The sequence below is a fragment of the Phocoena sinus genome, chromosome 2, assembly GCF_008692025.1.
Source record: "Phocoena sinus isolate mPhoSin1 chromosome 2, mPhoSin1.pri, whole genome shotgun sequence".
NCBI lineage: Eukaryota > Metazoa > Chordata > Mammalia > Artiodactyla > Phocoenidae > Phocoena > Phocoena sinus.
In genome coordinates, this window is record NC_045764.1 from 78,749,656 (window position 1) to 78,768,070 (window position 18,415).

General features: G+C 36.0%; 1 protein-coding gene across 4 annotated transcripts in view; it reads left to right on the plus strand.

Moving 5' to 3' along the window:
* The window catches only part of RFX7 (regulatory factor X7), a 150,877-nt gene that overhangs the window by 90,453 nt on the left and 42,009 nt on the right, over positions 1-18,415 (plus strand). The window contains exon 1 of one of the 4 annotated variants that reach the window (XM_032621324.1): positions 15,539-15,663. The exons of the other annotated variants lie outside the window; for them this stretch is intronic. Within the exon in view, the coding sequence (XP_032477215.1) occupies positions 15,608-15,663 (56 nt within the window). The 5' untranslated portion in view covers positions 15,539-15,607. Of the gene's footprint in view, positions 1-15,538; positions 15,664-18,415 lie in introns of those variants that run through there. 4 annotated transcript variants of the gene reach the window in all.

Here is an 18,415-nt window from a genome sequence, read left to right on the forward strand (position 1 = left end):
GTGTTATAAGACTTCATAAGTCTTCTAGTACACTACCATCCCCATTGTATAGGCAAAACATTAAAACTCGAAAGTTAGGTGACTCTTCCAGTGTTCCAAAATTTGTCAGGGATGAATATAAGGCTAGAACTCAGATTCCATGAGTAGTTTCATAATAGGTGAGAAGGCAAACCTGTTCAATTTGAGTGATATGAAGCAGAGTGAGTAGAATAGGTTGGGAAAGTAGTTAGAAATAAAGTTGCCTAGGGCTTCCACTTAGTGTCCATAAATAAGCTGCACAAAATATGAATCTGGTAATATGCAGTTAGTATACATGCATACAGATAATGTGAGTGTTGTAAGAGACACAGCACAGTAACATCTATTAGCAGCATGCCATGTTCTAAGAAGAAAGTATGTTTGTGTTTCCACAGAATTACAGCATGTGGGAGCTCCAAGCTATTCTCTCATTTCATTGTACATTGCCTAAAACCATAATTTGCTATGTGGGTTTAAATAACTTGATGAAAACTGTAGAAAGGCTAGAGACAGGCAAAAAGTAGATCAAAGTATTAGGAAATAGATACTTAAACGTATTTAAATTATGTTGTCTAGAGAAAGCAAAATGGAATATAGCTATATTTTTTTAAAGGACAAGAAGTTTAAATCACAGGAGGAGAGATTTCAATTAGACATAAAATAACACTTCCTGCCAGAAGAGATTTTTAGAGAAATTTTGTCCTTTTCTAAAGGCCTTTTGGACTAGTCATTTTCCAGTTTGGAGTGCCTTAATGAGGTTTCCTGAGTAAAAACTTAACATAGAGTGACAAATCTTAAATTGAGTCTGTTCTAAATATTCATTGAAAAATATTATTAATGTGAAATATACATTTATTTTAAGCCATTCCTATTCATTGCAGTGATGTTTAGATATATTTGTGTGAAAATCAATCCCTTTCATAGCCATTAAAATCAGAATCCCTTTGAGAGAAAAAATGAAGATGTAATCTAAGACAGTATGGTTTCTTTTAACTGTATTTTTATGGTAAATTAAGGTATTAATAGAACCAAAGTTTTAAGGGACTTCCCACATGCAAAGACAGTCGATTTACAAACTATTATGAATTTTTATATTTGTTGAAACTTCTGAAGTCTGATAATCACATGTGTTTATGAAAGTGATGATTAATGTGTTAATTTTTCTAATTATGAAAGTAGTATGCGTTCATCATGAATGTTTTGGCACGTAGTTATAAATGTATAAAAAGAAAACTAGCACCAGTAATCTTACTACCTACAAGTAACCATTTTGGCTTATTAATTCTTTTTATTTTTTCTACCACCTTCTTTTCATGTATATGTTCTTGTTATTGTTTAATCAAATCTTGACCCCACTGGTTACACAATTCTTGAATGGGGGAACAGTTGCAAATAATACTGCAGTGAACATTCTTGACTATATAATTTAGTGTAGATTATTACAATTGGAATTGCTGCTTATGAACCATTATATATTAAGGATATTAAGTATTGAAATATAAGTTTTTTTCAAGATTGCTGTTTATTATTTAATTTTTTAATAAGTAGTCTGATCTGTCTTCTTTCTTTGCAGCTTGTAACATTGCTATTATGCTTAGAAAGAACTTCTTCCCAATGCCATTAGCAGCTGAATACTCATGTGTATTTTCCCTAGATATTACTTACTTCATTTTTCACATATAACCCATTAGTTCTTCTAGACCAAATATATACATTTATTTTGATAAATGCCATAAGATAAGGAGCTAATTTTAATTTTTTCTAAATGGTTAATTTCCCAGTCTTATTTAATGACAATTTTTTACTCAATACTAATCTATAATGTAATTTTTATCTTACTAAAGCCTTTAGGATTCAATTTTCTTCCTTTGTATTTTTCTGTTCTTATGCCAGTACCATACCATTTTTAAGTATTTTAGCCATTAAATGTTTGAAAAGCTAGTGGGACCAGTCTTCCTTCATTATTCCTCTTTTTCAAAAATTTCCATGGTTTTATTTTCATACCACTTAATATTTCTTGTGAAGTTTGGAATCACTTTTCTAACTTTTTTTTAAAAGGGAAACCTCAAAGGAATTTTGATTCAAAATGCATTAAATACGAAAATTTATTTTAGAAAAATTAACTTCAGAGCTAGAAGTGTGTTTCTTAACATCTTTCTCGTGTCGTTCAGTAAAGTTTTAGTTATTTTTCCTTCAATTGACTCCACTTATTTTTCTTGTTAAGTTTATTCCTTACAAATTTTTATTGTTATTTATATTATGAAAAATGTATTTTATTATTTTATTATTGGTTTGGTTTGTAAGATACCTGTAGACTTCTATTATATTTATGTTGCACATTTTATATTTAATGAACTTTGTTTAATCCTAATTTTTCAGCTATTACTTTGGACTCTTCTGGGTAGCGTTTATCCTGTATATCTTCCTCATCCTCTTTATTTAATTACATTGAATTGATTTTCTTTCTGACTTTGAATAATAGCAATAATAGGCATCATTTTGTCTTACAGTTCTTTGATGTTAAGGGTGTATCATTTATAATTGACTAAGACTTTATTGGCTTTCTTATGAGAAATTGATATTGAAATTAATCTAATGCTTTTTGGGCATCTGTTAAGATTATTCATTGCTTCTTCTGTTACCTATTGATATGATATATAAAGATACTACCTAATATAAACCCTTCTTTTATTCCTAGAATGAATGTCTTCTTCATGTCAAGATCTGTAATCTTTTAGCATACTGTTGGTTTCTATTTTCAAGTATATTTTTTAGGATCTTTGCATCTATATTCATAAGTGAATATGGTCTGTAATTTTCTTTCTTTGTGCTGTCTTTGTCAAGTTTTGATATCGGGTTTGGCCAGCTTCGTAAATGAATTAGAACTCTTTCCCTAATTTCCTGTGCTCTGGAACAGTTTATATAGTTTGGGAATTATTTGTTCTTGAAAATGTTAAAGAACTCAACTATAATACCATCTAGGCCTGGAACCTTTGTTGGAGGTAATTCATTGACAATTTTGGGGGGGTTTTTTCTGGTTAGATTTTTACTTCGTTAGTCAGTTTTGGTAATTGGTTTTTCCTGGAATTCATTCAGATTTTCAAATATATTGGCATAACATTATATATACTGTTTTCTCACAAATTGAATATCTTCTTTATCTGTTATATCCTTTTTTATATTTCTAGTTTTAGTCATTTGAATTTTCCTCTTTTTTTCAAAGTATATTTAGCTGTAGTTTATTTTTATTGGTTTTCTTTAAAAAATACCTAAGATTGATAAGTCAGTTTTTTTTTTTTTTTTTTTGCCTGATGTCTCATTTTTTAGATGTCTGTTTTTGTTATCCTGATTTTCTCAGGTTTTTCCCTTATTAAATGGAATGCTTACTTTGTTTTCATTCTTTTCATATTTGAGATAAAAAAGACGGCACCATTACAATGGAGAAGCATATGAGGGTGATGAACATCATCCTTGGGGTGGTGTTCCTTGTCAGACCTCCTAATATGGCCAGTGAATAACACTCACTGTTGGCATTTTATTTGCAGTAGTGATTGAGTGAAGGACCGTAATCATAATATGCTCACTACTTGCTACTGTTTGTTTTAATATTCAACTATAGTAGTGTTTTAAAAATTAAATGAAGGGGCTTCCCCGGTGGTGCAGTGGTTGAGAGTCCGCCTGCCGATGCAGGGGACACGGGTTCGTGCCCCGGTCCGGGAAGATCCCACATGCCGCGGAGCAGCTAGGCCCGTGAGCCATGGCCGCTGAGCCTGCACGTCCGGAGCCTGTGCTCTGCAACGGGAGAGGCCACAGCAGTGAGAGGCCCATGTACCGCAAAAAAAAAAAATTAAATGAAGAATAAACTTGAATATAAAAGCTCAAAAAAAGAATCTCCGAATTGGATCTTTATTTTTAATTCCACTTTCATTCCTCTGCTATACACGGCCTGGTAGTCAACATTCTACACGACTCTCTTTCCATTCAGGAGAGCCATCTTTATATCTATGAATTTGCCTCTTATAGTTCTGGCTGTATTCCTTAGGTATGGATATGATTACCTTTATTTTCTAATATACCTTTATTTTCTAATAGTGTGCAATTATAGCTTTGATTTCTTCTTTGACCCAAAATAGTTAGGAGTGGTTTTTTTAACTTTTCACATGCTTGAGGGAGTTGAGGTTTTTTTCCATTTTGTTTTGCACTTTATTAATTCCTAGTTTTATTATATTATAGTCAAAGAATGTGGCTCATTCAATTTTTGATTTTTTTATAATCATTGAGGTTTACTTTCAGACTAACATTCAATTTTTATAAATATGTCTGGACGTTCTCTTTATTTGCACTGTATATTGACTTATATTGATAAGCACTGAATCCAGTTCCTGTAATTTTCAGATCCTTCGAATCCTGCAAGAAGTCCTTACTCTTTTGTCTGTTTAATTAGTTTAGCATGAGTACTGTGTTAATCTCTTACAAAAGTGATATTTCTCACAGTTCCTTATGGTATTTTTAATGGGTTTTGCTGCACAGGTCTTGGGGCTGTTAGACAAAAAACATTCATGATTGTATATCTTTATGATAGTTAAAACCTATTGTCAACAACAAAAAAAAGATCCTCTGTCATATTAAATGTATTTTGTCTTAAATTCTCCTTTGATACCAATATTTGTAACCCATTCTGGATATCTGTCTAATATAAGTATATAGTTTTCCATCCTTTTATTTTTACCATTTATGTCATTTTGTTTTAGGCAGTTTACATTATTATGTTTCTAAAGTTTTTAATCTAAAATTGTCTTTGGTCTTAAAATCTGACCGATAGGAGAAGCTGGTGGAATGAACCAGTCTCAGAACTCTGATGTTTGCAAACACTTAGCAACAGAGACAGCAGCAGCCACAGTTCCTGCTGCTTTTTCCTGCTGCATGCTAGAGAAACACAAGCATTAATCCTAAGTGGATTTCTTACTAAATAATATGTAGCCTGTTTTAGCATTCCTGAAAATCTGTTTGCTTTCATTCTCGGTAGGATCACAAATGTTCAGATTTATAAACTTGACAACTTTGGCTGCAGTGTTTCCTGGGACACAGATGTTCTCTCCAAATCCATTTTTTTAATCTATGTAATATTTTAAGGAATATGATTTTTTTGCTTTTTATTTTTTTTAATTTAAAAAGAATTTATTTTTATTTTTGGCTGTGTTGCGTCTTTGTTGGCTGCATGCGGGCTTTCTTTAGTTGCAGCGAGCGGGGGATACTCTTCGTTGCAGTGCACGGGCTTCTCGTTGCGGTAGCTTCTCTTGTTGCGGAGCACGGGCTCTAGGTGCGCGGGCTTCAGTATTTGTGGCATGCGGGCTCAGTAGCTGTGGCTCGCGGGCTCTAGAGCGCAAGCTCAGTAGTTGTGGCGCACGGGCTTAGTTGCTCCGCGGCATGTGGGATCTTCCCGGACCAGGGCTCAAATCCATGTCCCCTGCATTGGTAGGCGGATTCTTAACCACTGCGCCACCAGGGAATTCCCTGTTTTGCTTTTTAGTTTGTGCATGGTCATTAATTTTGTATGTGTGATACTTTAGTGCTTACCCGTCTACATTTGTAATTTGTTGTATTAATCAATGTAAGTTAAATTCTTAGGACAACCTTGAAGGTAGAAATAAATTCTAATAACATATTTGTTTTAAGACCTTTAAAATAGTGAACATTTCATGAGTTAAATGACATATATATGTTTTACAGCAACCTATAATCTAGGTCAGACCTAAACATATGTGTAGAATTTATAAATTTCTTAAATACGTATTGTTTAATGTTACATCACCTGTATGAAATAAATGGAAGCAGATATTACTCCTGCTTTGTGGATGATGTTCTTATGATTCAAAAGTGAATTGTTTTGGACAAATCTGAAACCAGGTTTTTTGACTTCAAAGCTGGGCTCTTTTTACATTAATCCCTATTACCTCTAGAAACTTGTCCCAAATGCTATCCTTTTTCTTTTTTATATAAATTTATTATTTTATTTGTCTGTGTTGGGTCTTCGTTGCTGCACGCGGGCTTCCTCTAGTTGTGGCACATGGGAGCTACTCTTTGTTGTGGTGTGCGGGCTTCTCATTGCGGTGGCTTCTCTTGTTGCAGAGCACGGGCTCTAGGCACGCGGGCTTCAGTAGTTGTGGCTCACAGGCTCTGGAGCGCAGGCTCAGTAGTTGTGGTGCACAGGCTTAGTTGCTCCATGGCACGTGGGATCTTCCTGGACCAGGGCTTGAACCCGTGTCCCCTGCATTGGCAGGCAGATTCTTAACCACTGCACCACCAGGAAGTCCCTGCTATTCTTTTTAAAATTTAAAATTTTGGAGTAGCATTTGCCAAGCCTTAATTGTATTTTAAATATATATAACTAATTGGAAATAGTAAACTAAAACTTAAAAGTGATCAATTTGGGGATTACTGACTTTTTGTTCATATTTGATAGTTAAATATATACTAAATATGCTTAAGACATAAATTGGTTTAAGATTTTTACCATTTAAATTTACATTAATATTTGTAGTCTGAATTGTTACCCTAAATACATTGTCTAGCCTTTAAGTTATTACTTTTCAGGTAAGTTTTTTTTCACACTTCCTTGGTGTGGCCTGTTTCACAGAGGTCCTTATCCTAGTTTTCTGTTTTCCCTGTGTTTCCTTTGACTTGATTCTCAAGGAGCTAGTTGATAATCTGTCTTTCCCTCACCTTCTCTATGTTTCTGACCTCTGGTACTTTCACAGAGCGCTCATTTACTCTCATCTTCCCCTCCTCAACTCTTTACAATAATAATAGGAAGAGCAGTAACAGCACAGTGGAGAATAAAGCTGGAATTGTAAATATTATATCAGGAAAGGAACTAGGTCTGTTATTTGACACATTTGTAGAGAAGACTGACTGACTTGTCCAAAATTACACCAACTGTACTAAACATATGTTATAGTCATAACTGGAACTACAAAGCAAGTCTCCTAATTTAAAATCAGTCCTTTCCAATACCCCCGCCCGTGTAAACTGCATGTTCATGAGCCCAGCTGTTCCATATCTTGAATCTTTCCGTTATCAATCCATCCCTGCTCTTACTTACTACCTTAACTTTTTCATCTGCCACTAACATGATATGTTGCAATTGATAGGCACTGAGTACTTTTCTTTTAGCTAATGCTATTAAGACTTCAACATTACTACTCCTGAGGACAAATTAAAATAAATTATTAAAAATAAATTAATTTGAGTGCATTAATTCACCGAGCATTATATGCACACAATCCCTGCTCTCAAATAGGAGAAACAGACCAGTAAGTAAACAGGTGCAAAGAAAGAGTTACTATAGTTTAACTTGGTGAATTGAAGGCAGACATCACAGAAGAGGTGAATTCTATGAAAACTGAGAAGTTTACCAAGCAGACGAGGGATTGAGAAGGGGGTTCTAGGTGGAAGGTGCAATACGTAATGCATGGAGGCTTATAATCAGAGTTCAGGAGAAGATGTCAGAGACCAGGCCAAAAACGTTAGACTACTTCCATGGCCAGGTCATGCAGGCTCACTGAAAACTTAATAAAAACAAACATCGGCAGAAAGTGAGAAACTGTAAGGTTAGGGAGAGAATTAGTATTTAAGAGTTAGGAACAGGAAGAACAAGAGCCCTCCAAAAATGAAGAGGAATTTAAAAGAGAAGCAAGAAAGCATGTTGTGTTATAATGTGAGAAAAGAGATTATTTTGAGAAGGGAATTCGCTCCAGTCTTGTGTGCCTCAGGCAGCTCAAGTAAGAGGAAGACAAGAAAGTCAGTTAATAGCCTGTTTGGAATCTGTTGCCAGAGCAGTTTCCACATCGTGTTAGGGAATGAAGCCTGATTTCAATGTCATGAAAGGTAAATAGGTGGGAAGTAAAGAACTTGAGTAGAGACTTATTTTTAAAGGGTTAGAAAAGAAAAAGTAGTTAGAAGTAGAGACGTGAGGTGGTGAGAACAGATTTTTTTTTTTCAGTCTCATCCATTAGGGATCAAGTTAATTTGCATATAGCAACATGCAATGAGCAGTAGCTGCAACAAGAAGAAGAAATTCAGTTTTCCTTTTGCCAGCTCTGTAATTAGCAGGGTTCCAGGCTTCTAAGTCCCCACTCCACCACCCATAATCCCTAGTCTGGTTTTACTTGGTGCGTCCAAAACGAGCTACTATGGCTGATGGGAAAACTAAGCGACTTAGAATTCAGATGCATTATGGAAGGGAGGAAAAGGTTGGAAAATCACTGATTTATGTTACTTATTTAAAGCTAATCATCCTGTCTTCTGGTTTTCTAAATTACCATTTAAATATAGTGTTTTTTTTCTCTTCCCAAATAGATACTTTAAAAAAAAAAACCATGCACTAAGCCTTGCTTATAATAAAACCACATTTATTTTTATTTGTGGTAAAATACACACATAAAATTTACCATCATAACCATTTTTAAGTTCATAGTTTGGTGGTAATGAGTACATTCACATTGTTGTGCTACCACACCACCATACATCCAGGGAACTCTCTTCTTCTTGCAAAACTGCATCTCTGTACCCATCAAACAATAACCCCCCATTCCCTCCTCCCTGAGCACCTGGCAGCCACCATTCTACTTTTCTGTCTATGAATTTGACTATTCCAAGTATTACCTCATATAAGCCGAATCATATGGTATTCTCCTTTTGTGAATAGCTTATTTCACTCAGCATAATGTCCTCAAGGTTCATCCATGTAGTAGCATGTGTCAGACTATTCCATTATATGTATTCACAATTTTGTTTATCCATTCTTCTGTGATGGGTACTTAGCTTGCTTCTACCTTTTGGCTGTGATGAATAATGCTTCTATGAACATGGGTGTACAGATATCTCTTCAGGACCTACTTTCAGTTATTTGGGGTATATACCCAAAAGCAGAATTGCTGGATCATATGGTAATTCTATTTTAATTTTATGAGGAACTATCATATTGTTTTTCATAATGACTATACCATTTTACAACCTCACCAGCAGTGTACAAAGCTCTCCATATCCTTGTCAATGCTTATTATTTTCTGGGGGTTTTGATAGTGGCCATTTTAGTGGGTGTGAGGTGGTATCTCATCGTGGTTTTTTTTTTTAACTTCTTATTTTATATTTGAGTATAGCCGATTAACAATGTCGTGATAGTTTCAGGTGCACAGCAAAGCATCTCAGCCATACACATACATGTATCCATTCTCCCCCAAACTCGCCTCCCATCCAGGCTGCTGCATAACATTGAGCAGAGATCCCTGTGCTATACAGTAGGTCCTTGTTAGTTATCAATTTTAAATAAAGCAGTGTGTACATGTTGATCCCAAGCTCCCTAACTATCCCTTCCTCCCACCCTTCCCCCCCGGTAACCATTAGTTCATTCTCTAAGTCTGTGAGTCTGTTTCTGATTTGTGAATAAGTTCATTCATATCGTTTCTTTTTAGATTCTGCATATAAGGGATATCATATGATATTTCTCTTTCTCTGACTTACTTCACTCAGTATGACAATCTCTGGGTCCATCCATTCTGCTACAAATGGCATTATTTCATTCTCTTTAATGGCTGAGTAATATTCCGTTGTATATATATATACCACATCTTCTTTATCCATTCCTCTGTCAGTGGACATTTAGTTTGCTTTCATGTCTTGGCTATTGTAAACAGTGCTTGCAGTGAACACTGGGGTGCATGTATCCTTTCGGACCATGTTTTTCTCTGGATATATGCCCAGGAGTAGGACTGCAAGGTCATATGGTAGCTCTATTTTTAGTTTTTTAAGGAACCTCCATACTGTTATCCATAGTGGCTGTATGGATATACACATTTCCACCAGCAGTGCAAGAGTGTTCCCTTTTCTCCACACCCTCTCCAACATTTATTGTTTCTAGATTTTTTGATGATGGCCATTTTGACTCGTGTGAGGTGATATCTCATTGTGGTTTTGGTTTGCATTTCTCAAGTAATTAGTGACATTGAACATCTTTTCATGTGCCTCTTGGCCATCTGTATGTCTTCTTGGGAGAAATGTCTATTTAGATCTTTTGCCCATTTTTCCAATGGGTTGTTTGTTTTGATGATATTAATCCACGTGAGCTGTGTGTAAATTGTGGAGACTAATCCCTTGTCGGTCACATCATTTGCAAATATTTTCTCCCAATCTGTGGGTTGTCTTTTCCTTTTGTTTATGGTTTCCTTTGCTATGCAAAAGCTTTTGAGTTTAATTAGGTCCCATTTGTTTATTTTTGGTTTTATTTCCATTATCCTGGGAGATGGATCAAAAAAGATATCGCTGCAATTTCTGTCAGAGTGTTCTGCCTATGTCTTCATCTAGGAGTTTTATAGTGTCTTTAATCCATTTTGAGCTTATTTTTGTGTATGGTATTAAAGAATGATCTGATTTTATTTTTTTGTATGTAGCTGTCCAGTTTTCCCAGTGCCATTTGTTGAAGAGACTGTCTTGCCCCCACTGTGTAGTGTTTCCTCCTTTGTTGTAGATTAATTGACCATAGGTACATAGGTTTATTTCTGGGCTTTCTATCATGTTCCATTGATCTGTATTTCTGTTTTTGTGCCAGTATCATAGTGCCTTGATGACTGTAGCTTTGTAGTATAGTCTGAAGTCCAGGAGCCTGATTCCTCAGGCTCCGTTTTTCTTTCTCAAGATTGCTTTGGCTATTTGGGATTGGGATCTTGTGTCTCCATACAAATTTTATTGTTCTAGTTCTGTGAAAAATGCCATTGGTAATTTGATAGGGATTGCATTGAATCTGTAGATTGCCTTCGGTAGTATAGTCATTTTGACAATATTGATTCTTCCAGTCTGTCAACATGGTATATCTTTCCATCTGTTTGTTTTGTCTTCGATTTCATTCATCATCATCTTATAGTTTTCAGAGTACAGGTCTTTTACCTCTGTAGATAGGTTTATTCCTAGGTATTTTGTTTTTTGTTTTTTGTTTTTTTTTTTTTTTGCCATACACGGGCATCTCACTGCCATGGCCTCTCCCGTTGCAGAGCACAGGCTCCAAACGCGTAGGCTCAGTGGCCATGGCCCACTGGCCCAGCCACTCTGTGGCATGTGGGATCCTCCCCGGACCGGGACACAAACCTGCGTCCCCTGCATCGGCAGGTGGACTCTCAACCACTGCGCCACCAGGGAAGCCCTGTTCTTTTTAATGCAATGGTAAATGGGATTGTTTCTTGAATTTCTCTTTCTGATCTTTCATTGTTAGTGTATAGAAATGCAGCATATTCCTCTGTATTAGTTTTGATATCTGCAATTTTTATCATAAATGGGTGCTGAATTTTGTCAAAAGCTTCTTCTGCATATATTGAGATGATCATATGGTTTTTATTCTTCAATTTGTTGATACAGTGTATCACACTGATTGATTAGTGGATATTGAAAAATACTTTCATCCCTGCGAGAAATCCCACTTGATCATGTGTATGATCCTTTTAATGTATTGTTGGATTCAGATTGCTAGTATTTTGCTGAGGATTTTTGCATCTATGTTCATCAGTGATATTGGCCTGTAATTTTCTTTTTTTGTGGCATCTTTTTCTGGTTTTGGTGTCAGGGTGATGGTCACCTCATAAAATGAGTTTGGGAGTTTTCCTTCCTCTGCAATTTTTGGGAGCAGTTTCAGAAGGATAGATGTTAGCTCTTCTCTAAATGTTTGGTAGAATTCACCTGTGAAGCCATCAGGTCCTGGACATTTGTTTGTTGGGAGGTTTTTTGTTTTGTTTTGTTTTGTTTTTGCGGTACACGGGCCTCTCACTGTTGTGGCCTCTCCCATTGTGGAGCACAGGCTCTGGACGCGCAGGCTCAGCGGCCATGCCTCACGGGCCTAGCCGCTCCACGGCATGTGGGATCTTCCCAAACCGGGACACGAACCCGTGTCCCCTGCATCAGCAGGCGGACTCTCAACCACTGCGCCACCAGGGAAGCCCTGTTGGGAGTTTTTTAATCACAGTTTCAATTTCAGTGCTTGTGCTTGGTGTGTTCATATTTTCTGTTTCTTCCTGGTTCAGTCTTGGGAGGTACCTTTCTAAGAATTTGTCTATTTCTTCTAGGTTGTCCATTTTATTGGCATACAGTTGCTCGTAGTAGTCTCTTATGATCCTCTTTTTAAAAAATATTTATTTTTTTTTTTTTCTTTTTGGCTGTGCTGGGTCTTAGTTGCCGCATGTGGGATCTTCGTTGCCACGTGTGGTATCTTTAATTGCAGCATGCAGGATCTAGTTCCCTGACCAGGGATTGTACCTGGGCCCCCCTGCATCGGGAGCTCGCAGTCTTAAGCCCTGGACCACCAGGTCCTTTGTATTTCTGTGGTGTCAGTTGTAACTTCTCCTTTTTCATTTCTAATTTTATTGATTTGAGTCCTCTCCCTTTTTTCCTTGATCAGTCTGGCTAAAGGTTTATCAATTTTCTTTTTCAAAGAACCGGCTCTTAGTTTCATTGATCTTTGCTATTGTTATCTTTGTCTCTGTTTCATTTATTTCTGCACTGAACTTTATAATTTCTTTCCTTCTGCTAACTTTAGGCTTTGTTCTTTCTCTAGTTGCTTTAGGTATAAGGTTAGATTGTTTATTTGAGATTTTTCTTGTTTCCTGTTGTAAGACTGTATTGCTATAAACTTCTCTCTCAGAACTGCTTTTGCTGCATCCCATAGGTTTTGGATCATTGTGGTTTCATTTTCACTTGTCTCTAGGTAGTTTTTGATTTCATCTTTGATTTCTTCAGTGGTCCATTGGTTGTTTCATAGCATTACTGTTTAACCTCCATGTGTTTGTGTTTTTTATAATTTTTTTTTGTAGTTTATTTCTAAGCTCATAGCATTGTGATTGGAAAAGATGCATGATATGATTTCAATTTTCTTAAATTTACCAAGCCTCGCCTTGTGGCCCAGCATGTGGTCAATCCTGGAGAATGTTCCGCGTGCAATTGAGAATAATGTGTATTCTGCTGCTTTTGGATGGAATGCTCTGTAAATATCAATTAAGTCCATCTAGTCTAATGTGTCATTTAATGCCTGTGTTTCCTTATTGATTTTCTGTCTGGATGATCTATCCATTGATGCAAATGGGATGTTAAAGTCCCCTCCTATTGTTGTGTTACTGTCGATTTCTCCCTTTATGGTTGTTAGTATTTGCCTTATGTATTAAGGTGCTCCTGTGTTGGGTGCATATACATTTACAACTGTTATATCGTCTTCTTGGATTGATCCCTTGGTCATTATGTAGTGTCCTTCTTTGTCTCTTATAACAGTCTTTATTTTAAAGTCTATTTTGTGTGATATGAGTATTGCTACTCCAGCTTTCTTTTGATTTCCATTTGCATGGGATACCTTCTTCCATTCCCTCATTGTGGTTTTGATTTACATTCCCTGAATGATTAGTGGTATTGAGCATGTTTTCATATGTTTATTGGCCTTTTGTATATCTTCTTTGGAGAAATGTATTCAAGTTCTTTTGCCCATTTATGCATTGGGTTGTTTGTTTTTATGTTGTTGAATTGTAGGAGTTCCTTATATCCTGAATATTAACCTCTTATGAGCTATTTACATTAATTTGTTTTTAATTCTACAAATAATATACAATATGTGTTCGTTATAACAAATTAAAACAGTCTGAAAATATAACATCAAATTAAGATCTTTGTTTATTCCCCCCTTCATCCCACTATGCTCTTGAGATTTAAATATTTCTAACAGCTTTATCTTCCTGTTCTTTTTTTCTGTACATATGAGTCCTGTCAGTTATTCATACGGTTTTTTATTTAAAATGAAACTATACTGTAAATGTTGTTCTTACTTTTATCACTAAGCACTGTATCTTAGGTAGCTCTCCTTGTCTATATATGTAGAGTTATTACATTCTTTTTTTTTTTTACTGCTGCACAGTATTTCATAATATAAATGTTCCATGGTGTGTGTGTGTGTGTGTGTGTGTGTGTGTGTGTGTGTGTGTGTGTGTGTGTTTATAGCCTCTATTGATGGACATTTAGGTAGTTCCTGATTTTTTCTACTATTAAAAAAATGCTCAACAGCCTTGAATTAAGTATCTTTGCACTTGTATGAAAGTAACATTGAAGTATACACTGTGATTGACTCTTGAACATTGCAAGGGTTAGGAGTGCTGACCCAAAGCAGCCAAAAATCCACTATAAATTTACACTTGGTCCTTCATATTCTTCGTTCTACATCTGTGAATTCAACCATCCAAGGATAGTATAGTACTGTAGTAGTATTTATTTTTAAAATTTTGCATATAAGTGGACCCATGCAGTTCAGCCTCAGGTTGTTCAGGGATCAGTGGTACTTGGAATTGTTAGATCAAAAGCTACAGTTTATCCATTCTAATTTAATTTTTGAATGATTACATTCACATGATTATAAAGCATAAAAAGTATACAAGGAAGAAATTCCATCTCATCTTTGTCTTTCAGCCACCCATTTTCTAAACCTATAGGCAGCAACTCATATTACAGTAAGTCACCTATATACGAACCTTCAAATTGAGAACTTTCAAAGATGCAAACGTGTGTTTGCATGTCCAATCACGTAAGTTAGTTCACGTGTCTGGCATATATTGTCATGTGCATGCATCCTCTACAAGTAGTTTTGCTTTTATGTACTTTACAGTACTGGATAGAGTACAGTAAGTAGTACAGTATCTTTATTTCAAGCCCAGGATGTCCAGAAGCAAGCGTAAAAGCAACAGTGGTGTAGCTGGTACTTTTCAAGGTACTGTACTGTAAGGTTAAAAAGGTTTTCTTTATTTTTTGTGTTTGTTTTTTCTATATTATTTGTGTGAGAAGTATTATAAGCCTATTACAGTACAGTACTATACAGCCGATTGTGTTAGTTGGGTACCTAGGCTAACTTTGTTGGACTCACAAAGAAATTAAACTTACGAATGCATTCTCGGAACGGAACTCGTTCATGTGTAGGGGACTTACTGTAGTTTCTTTTCTGTCATTGCAGCAATATTTTGTAATACTGTACAGGTAAGCAGTATTACATATTTTTGTTTCCTCTTTCTTTACGTGCTGTCTACATGGTTTTATGCTTTGCATTTGTTCACCCAGCAACGTATCCTGAGATCTATCCATAACAGAACATTAATTATTAATCGTTTTACTATACTGGCATACCTCATTTTATTGTGCTTTGCTATACTGTGCTTCATAGATACTACAGTTTTTACAAATGAAAGTTTGTGGCAACCCTGCCTTAAGCAATTCTGTTGACACCATTCTTCCAGCAGCATTTGCTTACTTCATGTCTCTGTGTCACATTTTGGTTAATTCTCACAGAATTTCAAGCTTTTTCATCATTATTATTCTTGTTATGATGATCAGTGATCTTTGATTTTACTATGCCTCACTGAAGGCTCAGGTGACAGTTAGCATTTATTAGCAGTAGTGTTTTTTAATTAAGGTATGTATGTTGTTTTTTAGATGTAATGCTATTGGACACTTAATAGACTACAGTATAGTGTAAACATAGTTTTGTTATGCACTGGGAAACCAAAAACTTCGTGTGACCTGCTTTATGGTGATGTTCTCTTTATTGCGGTGGTCTGGAACCCAACCGGAAATATCTCTGAGGTATGCCTGTATAATTATTATAATTAAATAATCATAATTAATCTTAATTATGAATGGCCTCATCTCATTCTATCATATGAATCATTATGTATATTTAGACTTCAATTGATCGACATCTAGGTTGTTTCTAGCCTTTTTGGTAATACTGACAGTGCTGCCATCAGTGAACACACACGTATATCAGTAAAACAAATTCCAATACATGAAATTACTAAGGATTTGTGTTTTTGTAATTTGGACAGAAGTCATCTAATACATAGAGATGCACATTCTTTTTGGTCTTCATTTCCTGCATTATCTCTGCTTCTGAATTTTTATTCTTAGTTGTTTTTTTTTTTTAATCTTCTTTCATGTTGGAGATTTTCTTAAACACGTCCAGTGCTCTTTGTTATCTTCATATTTTGAAAGGCAAGCCAGAGCTTGTCTGCTGTTGGGCTTTACTTTTAGGTGACCAAGCTTTATTTTGAGAGATTTCCAAATGTCTCTATGTTCTCCAGGTGTCTCTCTGTTCTTCAGAAGGATTCTTCCAAACTTCTGCTTAGGAAGCACCACTGGCTACTGGGAATAGTTCTGGACGTTGGGCAGGGAAGGGAGAAATGGACTATTCTGTTAGCAGACTTTTAACAAATCTGCACTGCATTCCCCTTTCCCCTCCCCACTACCACCCAGACTGGCTTGAGATTTCTACCTCATCTTTTGCTTTCTCTTGACTGTCACTCACTCCTTTTAAATTTCTCTGAAGGGTTAAGTTATTCTGCCTGGGAGATGATTTCTGACCGCTGTTACTCTGTGCCTTGGGGGGGAAGGGGGGGAGGATTTATTCCGTATATTAACTTTTTTTTAAGCATGTGATCTGTCCGTTACATTTAACCAGAATTTTTCTTCACTTACTTTGGCATATGACAGTGTAATGCAGCATATGATTATGTAACTATCTCAAGTTTTCTGGCCTTCCAGATTAATCTTAAATCCCCATAGGAACCTAGCACCTAGGAAACACTTAAACAGTGTAAATAACTACCCTGACAGCCTAAGGCAGAATAACTTTTAGAGCTCTAAGAAGTTTCTTTCAGTAGAAGTGGGCCATACATTAACTTCCTCATGTCTCATTCACTCTGCAACTCACCATATTCTGTCTTCATTAAAATTTTTTAGGCAGAAGTTATTACATTTTCTAATAATTCAAGTCTGTGAATCTGATGAGATAATATAGAAAAATATTTTAAATGTATGCTTAAAAATATTAACTTTATTAACTGTATTGCTTGTATGCATTACATTCTCTCCTGCAACTCTCTGGAAGAAACTAATCAGTCAACATGAAATCCCTGCATGTCTCTGGGAGCATATACCCTATTTACTTTATCTCCTACACACACACCCCGGCTCCACCCCACCACCCGTCCATTCTCCCTTCCTCCATGGCACCCTACCAACTATAAGCAGCAGTGCTATTGAATTTCTAAAAACTTTAAAATTGCGTTGGGTGTGTAGGTTAAAAAATTGTTTACTGAAAGTAAATGAGTTTATAACAAGTCTTTTCTTTCCCAGCTCTTAGCGCCTCTTCCCTGAGTGTACTGTTTCATCTAGTAGCCAGACTAGACATGACCAGCATATACCCAAAATGCACCTGTCCTCTCTTTCTGAGAGTTCATAGATATCCTGGAAGGGAGAGAGAAATTATATATAAAATTGTCACTTCAGAGTAGTTTGGCTAGAAATTGCAGTCACCTGGGGTGCTTTCAAAACAAGTCTGTTTCGCACCCCTGTCTACCCAGATAGTCCAGTTTAATTCATATGAGGTGCAGCTGGGCATTAGGAATTTTAAATGTTTACCAAGTGTTCTTACTTTGAGGCCAGAGTTGACATGTACTGCTTTAGAGTACTGGTTCTCAACTGCAGGTAGTTTAGCCCGCCAGGGGACATTTTTGGTTGTCACAAGTGGGTTGTATTACAGGACACTTATTAATTCAGGTGAAGGCTAGGTGTGCTACATACGGGCTACTTAACCATTTTTATTTTACTGTTAGATTTGCCTTTATGTTTAGGTTATTTTATGTTTAAATTGAACAGTAAAGGGTACTGATTTTTCAGAAGGCTTTAACAAGGTAATGTGCCTGGATGTTTTTGTTTTTTACTGGATCACTTTGCTGAAGGATAGGGAAGTAAAAATGAGGGTAAACAAATAACATCTTTAAAGGAGAAGTACAAACAGCAGGGTAGTCTTCTGTGGGCCATGTAAGAAGAAAGGCAGTTTACGTTGAGCTCTATCAGGTCAAGAATGCCAGCAGTATATCAACTGTAGGAACAGTCCTAAGGCATATAAGTTGGCAGAAAAATCCACATAAGCATATTTAATCAGGAAACTTCACTGTGGGCAAAAGTAAGTGTATTTAAGAAAATAACCTGTATTACAGGAAGAGGATTTTCAGCTACCTTTTATAAATGGCTCAGGAAGATCTTTATAAATTATATCCTGGGAAGAGTAGCCTAATGTTGTGCCATGGCCAAAAAGATCAATCATAGTGGGTACCATCAGAAAGAAAACAGAATTAGAAAGCAAATATTTCACCCTTTCACAAAACCATGATGCTGCCAGGTAACGCAGCCTGAAATTTGCCAAGTAGACACTATACGTCGTACATGAATTCATAGTTTTGGGAATATCCTTACTCTTTTAGATCTCTTCAGCTTCTCTTCAGTACTGTCATCATCTACCCTGAAGAACTGTTTTGTGTTCAGGGCAATTTCT